Below are 9,568 nucleotides of genomic sequence, written 5' to 3'. Positions count from 1 at the left end.
ATCGAGAAGGAGGGAAACATTCTCAAACTCAGGCCCGGGCAGGATGAGGTTTCTCTGCACGTATGTCATCATTGTCCACTCACGTCTTCGTACTCAGTCTGAAATCAAAGCACTGAGGGCTTTCTTCCTGAGCAGATCTCATTTGTAACTGACATTGCCATTCAAGTGGTTCTTGAAATCTCATTGGTTTATTTGAATGCAAGAATTACAGTCTGTGAATGCCATTATTTATTGGCTGTGTGATCATGTGTTGATATTGAACATACAAACATGCCTCGATGCATACATCATTTATTCATTTTAATTATTCAAACAAACAAATACAGTTTATTGCATGACTGCTCAGGTCTAAGCCTTTTCACCATTCTAATTTCAAAATAAAAACTTTTGGTGGTTTAATGCTGTCTTTAGTTAGCGTGCCCATCTGGTAATCCTGGGTAACAGACTGTAGTGTATGTGGATCTGCTGATTCCACAGTCCGAAGCTGCAGCAGACTCATAAATGCTAAAAAGCACCTGAGGATGTGAATGGCTCCGGAGAAATGAATCCGCTGAATGAATTCTGCTCGTTGATTTCAGCACGTGAAGCTCAGCCTGGTGAGCAAATGCATGCAGATCGTCATGACCGTGGGAGGAATTGACTGCAAAGCCGAAATCTTGGAAAATGAAATCACCTGCCGGATCCCCAAAAACATGACCATACCCAGCGAGGGAGTCCGGGTCAGGGTGAGGGTTTTAAACCAGTACACTCTTGACTGACCATTAAACAGCAGAGGGACTCTATGTTTGATTACTAAATGAAGTCGGGATTCACTGTGTGGAGACTGTCATACTGTACTATCATGTGTCTGTGACTCTGAGTTTGACGTGATTAGGTGTTAGACTGGCTGTCATTCATGTTGTTGTTATGGAACACCATTATAAAGAGAACTCTGTCTGACAAAAATGTGGTTAACCTTTTCAGTGCAAGGCACTGCATTTATTAGATTACAATTCCATTCTATGCTATCATTTCAAAGAATGCTTTTGTTTTTTGTTTTTTTCTAATGTTAAGTAAGAAAAGGAGTGGTAATATTCAAAGGCTGAAAAGTTTGAACAATTTCACCTGAAAGACACCTGATATGAATAAAAGTATGAAAACAGACGTCAGTGAATGCAGACAGGCCCTGAGAACAGACAACCTCTTTAGATTAATTTTTAAAAATCACTGAAGTATGGCCAGCCAGTGTAGCTCTCTGCTCTCTCTCCCTGGCAGGTCCTGGTGAATGGGAAGATCCATGAGGTGGGCTGGGTGGTTCTGGAAAACAGTAACCCCATAGTGGGCATGGTTTTGGGAATTTTGGCTGCGTTGGTATTGGGCGCTGTACTTGCCTTCATGGTTATGAGACATTGCCAGAAGAGGAAGAAAGGTGAGATCTGTCTCTGAGGCCAAAACCTTCTCCTCATTCTCCTGGTCACTCCTCTAACCTTCTCCTCATTCTCCTGGTTACTCCTCTAACCTTCTCCTCATTCTCCTGGTCACCCTTTAACCTTCTCCACATTCTCCTGGTCACTCCTCTAACCTTCTCCTCATTCTCCTGGTCACTCCTCTAACCATCTCCACATTCTCCTGGTCACTCCTCTAACCTTCTCCACATTCTCCTGGTCACTCTTCTAACCTTCCCCACATTCTCCTGGTCACTCCTCTAACCATCCATCCATCCATCCATCCATTCATCCACCCATCCATCCATCCATCCATCCATCCATAAACCCATCCATCCATCCATAAATCCATCCTTTCTTCTCCCCTCCATCCATCCACCCATCCACCCATTCATTCATCCACCCATCCATCCATCCATCCATCCATTCATCCATCCATCCATCCATCTATCCACCACTGTTATATTTTATGTTTTCTCTTATGTAGTATTAGTACCAAGATTCCTCCTAAAGCATTGCAGCATTCCCACTCGAGCATTCCAAGACTGGAGCTACGTTGTTCTTTACTGTCTGTCAGTGCTGTTCATTTGACCCTGTTAATAAGTCCTGTTACTTTTCCACGCTGTGCAGTGGAGTTGGCGGAGAGAGAGTTATCGCGACTGTCCAGTCACTATCGTCCAGGCTCTAACCCGAACTCTTTGCCCGAAGGGGACTACAGACGAGGTGAGAGCAGCAGCTCAGTAACACTGTCACACACACACACACACACACACTCACACACACACACACACACACACACACACACACACACACACACACACTCTCTCACACACACACACACATACACTCTCACACACACACACGTACACACACACGCACACACACATACCTCATGGTTCAGTCACATACGCTACATCCAAAAATACAGAAACTCATAAACAGCAAGCAAAAGTATGAAGAGATTAAACATGTTGTCTCAGCAGAACAGGTAAAAAAAATAGGTGTGTACAGAGCACTGGCTGTGATAGGGAAAGGAACTGGGCATAGATCACAATCTTCAGATCTGAGAAGACACGATAAACTGTAGAAACATGCAGGGTTCATTTTCCTCATTTTTCCCTGTGATTCAGTTGAATGAAAATTGTTGTTTTTCTCAGTCCTATAAGACAAATGAATGTGGATGTGATTATTATAAACATTATCATGAAATCAGAAACGTAGCATCTCTAAAAAAAACAAAAAGAGGAAAAGTTAATGCCTGAACTCTAATGGACTGAAAGGAGCGATGAACGCTGAGTCTTTTGGTTCCACCTCTTTATGCATTCGCTCTTTTCTGTTGTTTTGTTTGTTTGTTTGTTTTTCTCCGTTAGGGCTGTCGAGCAGCCCCTCGGCCTCTGGCACCGTGGCGTTCTCCGGCCTGGCGTACGCCGCCTTCGACCCCGCCTCCACGCCGCTCATGTCCGCCGACAGGATCTCCAGCGTGACGCTCCGCCCCGAGCTCCTGGAGGAGGTGAAGGACGTGCTGATCCCAGCCGAGAAACTCAACCTGCAGCACCAGCAAGTCATCGGCAAGGGTACGGCACTGACAGCTGACCGCACGGACGCGTCCGTTAGCAGAGTCATATGTCATCTGTCCGATCGCCATCCTTTCATTCATCCATTCATTCATTCATTCATTCATTCATCTATCCATCACTGTCCATTCATCCATTCATTCATTCATTCATTCATCCATCCATCTATCCATTTGTTCATCTGTCCATCATGAGCTGGCCTTGCTCTCTGGTTCCTTGTTTTCCTCTCTCGTGTTTGTAACTTGTGTTTGTGCTAATTTAAAATGAAACAAAATGAAGCCGAAATGCGGGTGTTCATTGATTGTCAGAAATTGGGTGAAACCGAGTCAAACGCTGTTTGTTTTTTTAACGTAGGTCATTTTGGGACGGTGTACCATGGCTACCTCACTGACAGCAGCAATCAGGAAGTCCACTGTGCGGTGAAATCATTAAACCGTAAGTCGGCCCTTTCTGAGTGTTTGCACAGAGCGTCTGTTCTTGTTCACAGTCTAGTTAAGTCAGAGAAAAAAAGAGGCTCTTAACTGTTCAGACTGTAAGGCGCAGTGGAGACGTTTGTTCCACACATGGTTAACATCCAGGAGGTTAGTGCACGTACAAACATGTCAATATCTTGGCCTGTTTTCTCAGTAGGGCTGTTTCACAGAGCGGGATTTCTTGTTCAGCTGGGAATTTTTAGCCAGGAAATGACAGCTGTTCACTAGGAGGACAGATAAGGAATGTAGCTAGGGGCTGCTTTTGATTTTTCACCGACGTTACTCAGCGAAACTGAGAAACCTTTCACAGAATACTCCACCCTACACCATTCTCCTTCCCCATTGTTGTGTGTTTGTGATAACTCTGTGTGTGTGTGTGTGTGTGTGTATGTGTATGCGTGTGTGTGTGTATATGTGTGTGTGTGTATGTGCGTGTGTGTGTGTGTGTGTATGTGTGTGTGTGTGTGTGTGTGTGTGTGTATGTGTGTGTGTGTGTGTGTGTGTGTGTGTGTAACAGGGATCACTGATCTGGAGGAAGTAGAGCAGTTTCTCAGGGAGGGGATCTTGATGAAGGCTTTTCACCACCCCCACGTGCTCTCACTACTGGGCATTCTGCTCCCTGCTCAGGGGCTCCCTCTAGTGGTGCTGCCATACATGAAACACGGAGACCTACGGCACTTCATCCGCAGTGAGGAGAGGGTAAGTCTCCCTTTCCCCCCCTGACTCTTACTCACACTTCACTAGTCATGGTTCAGTTCACACTCTCTGTGTGTTCAGCTGTTACTCTTTACTGCTTAAGACACTTTTATCAACAGGTATTTATGCTCTTCGTAATTTACTGATTTGTAATGGTAAATGGATTGCACTGATTTGTAACGGCATCTGTATCTGTATTAAAAAGATGTCTTTTTAATGGTAATTGTTTTGTATTGATATGTAATGGTAATTGTATCGATTTCTTTTTCATTTTAATTCTAAAGTATTATATACCATACTGTGCCACTCAGTAATGTTTTTTTTTTGTAAATAAATTCTCCTCTCTCTCTCACTCTTTCTTTCTCTCTCTCTCTCTCTTTAAAAATACTTTTTTTCTGGAACTGTGCAGATTTGTGTCACATAAAAACATAGATTATTTAAATTATTGAGAAATTAAAGGGTAAAGAATTTTTCTAAATTCTCAACATTCTCCAAATTCTCCCCTTATCACTTGTTTTCTTTAAGCCCATTAATCAGAATGAACTAGGATAAAACCAGTGATACACAAGGACCTAACACATGCTACGTGGACTGAGTTTTCAGACATAGTTTTACCTCAATACAAATATTTATATTCAAGATGAATGGGGGATGATAAATGGAAAAATGTTGAAATCATTAAGAGAATGACGATCATTTAGATACTCTGAAAGGTTTTTTTTTCTGGCACAAATATAGACTTTTTAGTGAGTAAAGTAAATAGATGAACAACTGGAGAAATTACAGTGGTCTGATAGCAAGTTCTGCTTCGTCTCTGATAATATAGGTTTATTCTGGCTGTCTGTTTTGTTTAGAGCCCCACAGTAAAGGATCTGATTGGCTTCGGGCTTCAGGTTGCCAAGGGAATGGAGTACCTGGCACACAAAAAGTTTGTCCACAGAGACCTGGCTGCACGGAACTGCATGTAAGTCCCGCCCCTGCCCGTCAATCACACAGAGAGGAAAGAGATAACTGGATCTCACTCAAAGCAGCTAGTGTTATTCAGAACCACAGGACGTTCTTAGGGACATGCAGAGTAAAGTGGTGTTGTATATTGTCATCAGCGTTACCTTAGTGTTTCCGAGACGCAGTCAATGAAACAGTGTGATTTGGTCACCAGGTTGGATGAGTCGTTCACGGTGAAGGTTGCTGATTTTGGCATGGCCAGAGACGTGTATGATAAGGAATACTACAGTGTACAAAACCATAAGAAAGCCAAGCTGCCTGTCAAGTGGATGGCCATTGAGAGCTTACAGACACAAAAATTCACCACCAAGTCTGATGTGGTGAGTACTGACCAAGTCCGGCGCTGTTTATGTATGTCAGTCACCCATGACCGCAGAATCATAAACACTAAAAGATGACATAAACAGACCACACAAGCCCACAGTGGACCAGTTATTGGTTAACCACCTATAACAAACCCTCCGTTTCACTTACATACACATCATGTTAACACAAGATGAAGTCTGAACTGTGAAAAATATTAAATCTCTAAAATCTTTTTTTCTGTAAATAAACAAGTTGATTTGTGTCAGTGGTCATTTGGGTGTTCTGGTGTTAAATATGTCATTGGTCATTTGGTGTTTCTGTCTGATTTGTGTGACTGGTCATTTGGTGTTCTTGTGCGATTTGTACTTGTGATCATTCAGTTTAGTTTTCTGACTTGATTTTTACTAGTGGTCATTTGGTGTTTTGATGTGGGAGTTGATGACCAGAGGAGCCAGCCCATACCCTGATGTCGACCCGTATGACATCACACATTACCTACTGCAGGGCCGACGACTAGCACAGCCACAATACTGCCCAGACTCACTGTAAGGCTGTCTCTCTCTCTCTCTCTTTGTCTGTCTCTCTGTCTCTGTCTCTCTCTCCATACCCTGATGTCGACCCGTATGACATCACACATTACCTACTGCAGGGCCGACAGCTAGCACAGCCACAGTACTGCCCAGACTCACTGTAAGGCTGTCTCTCTCTCTCTCTCTCTCTCTCTGTCTGTCTCTCTGTCTCTGTCTCTCTCTCTCTCTCTCTCTCTGTCTGTCTGTCTCTCTGTCTCTGTCTCTCTCTCCATACCCTGATGTCGACCCGTATGACATCACACATTACCTACTGCAGGGCCGACGGCTAGCACAGCCACAATACTGCCCAGACTCACTGTAAGGCTGTCTCTCTCTCTCTCTCTTTGTCTGTCTCTCTGTCTGTCTCTCTCTCTCTGTCTGTCTCTCTCTCTCTCTCTCTCTCTCTCTGTCTGTCTCTCTGTCTCTCTCTCTCTCTCTCTCTCTCTCTCTGTCTGTCTCTCTGTCTCTCTCTGTCTCTCTCTCTGTCTCTCTCTGTCTCTCTCTCTGTCTCTCTCTGTCTGTCTCTCTGTCTCTCTCTCTCTCTCTGAATCTCTTACCCCCCTCCCCCCATGTGTGTTCTGTAATGATCTCTGTGATAAAGAGTTTTAAATCAAGACTATCATAAACAGTTACATTGATTAATGCAATAACGTTAATGAAAGAAAAGCAAAATAATAACATATTAATAAAACAATAACATAATAATCAAATAATTCTGTTATCAAGTTAAAGAACACAGACACTTGGCATTCTTGTCAAATGGTACCACAGTATGAATTCCTTATTTTGCATTTAACAGTAAGTGCACTTGCTTTAACATGCACAATGGATAGATAGATAGATAGATAGATAGATAGATAGGCAGACAGACATACAGGCAGGCAGACAGACATACAGGCAGGCAGACAGACAGGCAGGCAGGCAGACAGACAGACAGACAGACAGACAGACAGACAGATGTAAAGAAACTCTTACTATAGCAGTCTTCTGTCAGTTCGTTTAGCTCACCCTGTTGTTTGTTGTTTGCAGTTACTCCATCATGCTGCAGTGCTGGGCTCCAGAGTCCGAGTTCCGACCCGATTTCTCCGCCCTGGTGGAGGAAGTAAAGCTGATCCACTCCGCCCTGGAGGGAGAGCACTACGTCAACCTCAACGTCACCTACGTCAACCTGGATCAGCCCCGCCCCTACCCCAACCTCACCCCCTCCTGCCCCTCCCACTCAGATTCATACTCCTCCACCTGACGGAGAGGGAGAGAGAGAGAGAGAGAGAGAGAGAGAGAGAGAGAGAGAGAGAGAGAGAGAGCACACTCCGATGAGTATTAGTGAAGAGTACTTCTACAGTCAAACACCGTCCAGGGTCAAAGCTTCAGTAGCTCAGTAGCAGCCTGTTGGAGGCAGGAGACAGAGCAGCGTGCTGCCCTCTTTAGTGAATATGCTTGATGGGAAGGTGACTGTGCCGGTCAGGACAGCTGCCTGGGTAAGACTGAAGTGTGTGCACAGCGCGCTGAGAGCTGTCAGGGACAGCCACTGAAACACAGCCTTGCTTTTGCACAGGAGGTTAAACAGGGCTTTTTTTTTTATTCCCAGTCAAACGGACCTTTGTTATTTTATTTCTACTGGCCTGTTCATGCTTCGGAATCAGAGCTTCTTTCAAACAGTTGCAGTTCTCAGCCTTCTGTTTGAAAGAATGAATGTTTGTTTGTTTCTCGTTCTGTTATTCATCTTAAAAATGAATTATCCAAAGTTGTTACAATACTGTGCAGCACTATACGATCACAGTGTATCATTACTTGACCTGCCTTTTCAGAAAACATAATACAGATCGACTAGGATCAATCAACTGTAAAAGCGAATGATTTTTGTTACTGTGTTTTTATGCTGCTTGTTTTTTTCTAGATTATGCTGTAGCTGAAACGTGTTGAAAACAACAGCTGTTTATTTATTGTGTGTGTGTGTGTGATGATGGAGATGGGGTGTAATCTGTTTTTGTAATCATATTTTTTTATTGGCTTTTCACGTAGTAGACATCAGTGCAGGATCACAGCAGTAAACATATAAAGAGAGAACAAAACAGATGCTCTGTATGTTTGTTTTTGAAATAAAAAGAAAACAGATCACTGTCATTCGTGGTACAGATATCATAAAGAACAGAGGAGTATTCATTGTCAAATCCAATCCCCAATCAAATGTAATATTTTCCCAAAAAGGCCACTGCTTCATGGGAATATGCTTTGTTTGTAATGGCCTCTGTATGTTCTGAGGATCACACACATGAAATACACTGACCCAGAGTGTCCGGATCACACTAATGAAATACACTGACCCAGAGTGTCTGGATCACACTAATGAAATACACTGGCCCAGAGCGTCAGGATCACACACATGAAATACACTGACCCAGAGTGTCAGGATCACACTAATGAAATACACTGACCCAGAGTGTCAGGATCACACTAATGAAATACACTGGCCCAGAGTGTCGGGATCACACTAATATAATACACTGACCCAGAGTGTCAGGATCACACTAATGAAATACACTGGCCCAGAGTGTCAGGATCACACTAATATAATACTGTCACGCTGGTGGTGTGGTGCAGGACCCAAGTGCTAAGACACGATGGTTAAGGTGACAAAAAGGAAGACTTTACTTGAACTAAAGATCAAAATACATGTGCAGAACAGGAACAAAAGCCGATAACAAAAAGCTGCAGCGTAACAGTGTGCTCTAAAACACAAACAACTATAGACAAAAGACAAGGCAAACACTAGGGCATAAATAGAGAGGGAAACTAAACAGGGCAAAACAGGATTGGATAAAACTAACAAGGTTAATAATGAGACAAACGGGAACAGGTGGGGGGCGGAGACAGACAGAACAGGCGCACAAGGACATGACAAACTAAAAGTCCAAAATGGAGGTGCAGGCTGTGACAAATACACTTACCCAGAGTGTCAGGATCACACTAATATAATACACTTACCCAGAGTGTCAGGATCACACTAATATAATACACTGACCCAGAGTGTCAGGGTCACACTAATATAATACACTGACCCAGAGTGTCAGGATCACAAATACACTGACCCAGAGTGTCAGGATCACACTAATATAATACACTGACCCAGAGTGTCAGGATCACACTAATATAATACACTGACCCAGAGTGTCAGGATCACACTAATATAATACACTGACCCAGAGTGTCAGGATCACACCATTCACTCATAGTACATTTTTGGCGGCTTTTATCCCAGTGAAAACATGGAGTTAAATAGTCCTAGCACAAACCCTAGAAAGTTCCTACCATGTTACTGTTGTAGAAATCATAGTTAGGGCACAGCACCGAACCCATTTTGACCCTTTTGCCTGGGATTGTGTTTGTGCTTTGACTGAGTTTGAACCTGTTGAGTCGATGGGTCAGATATTTTGAAGAGAGATCTTGGTGAGCCAATCAGATTTTCGGCCCATATCCCAAACATTCCAGCTCTGTATTCCAGACCAGCATAGCAGCTTACA

At 43.4% G+C, this 9,568-nt stretch overlaps 1 protein-coding gene across 1 annotated transcript in view; it reads left to right on the top strand.

Annotated features, from left to right (window-relative positions):
• The window catches only part of mst1ra (macrophage stimulating 1 receptor a), an 18,813-nt gene extending 10,711 nt beyond the window's left edge, over positions 1 to 8,102 (top strand). Inside the window, exons 10-20 of the mRNA XM_030776331.1 lie at positions 1 to 60; positions 579 to 725; positions 1,255 to 1,408; positions 2,055 to 2,147; positions 2,795 to 2,998; positions 3,353 to 3,433; positions 3,989 to 4,170; positions 5,022 to 5,131; positions 5,327 to 5,492; positions 5,887 to 6,023; positions 7,077 to 8,102. The exon at positions 1 to 60 is cut by the window's left edge and continues 156 nt beyond it. Coding sequence (XP_030632191.1) covers positions 1 to 60; positions 579 to 725; positions 1,255 to 1,408; positions 2,055 to 2,147; positions 2,795 to 2,998; positions 3,353 to 3,433; positions 3,989 to 4,170; positions 5,022 to 5,131; positions 5,327 to 5,492; positions 5,887 to 6,023; positions 7,077 to 7,290 — 1,548 coding nt within the window. The 3' untranslated portion in view covers positions 7,291 to 8,102. The remainder of the gene's footprint in view (positions 61 to 578; positions 726 to 1,254; positions 1,409 to 2,054; positions 2,148 to 2,794; positions 2,999 to 3,352; positions 3,434 to 3,988; positions 4,171 to 5,021; positions 5,132 to 5,326; positions 5,493 to 5,886; positions 6,024 to 7,076) is intronic.
• The last annotated feature ends 1,466 nt before the right edge of the window (positions 8,103 to 9,568 follow it).

Source organism: Chanos chanos, chromosome 6 (genome assembly GCF_902362185.1).
Source record: "Chanos chanos chromosome 6, fChaCha1.1, whole genome shotgun sequence".
Lineage (NCBI taxonomy): Eukaryota > Metazoa > Chordata > Actinopteri > Gonorynchiformes > Chanidae > Chanos > Chanos chanos.
Note: the sequence above shows the minus strand (reverse complement) of the source record. Positions and strands in the feature narration are given on the sequence as shown.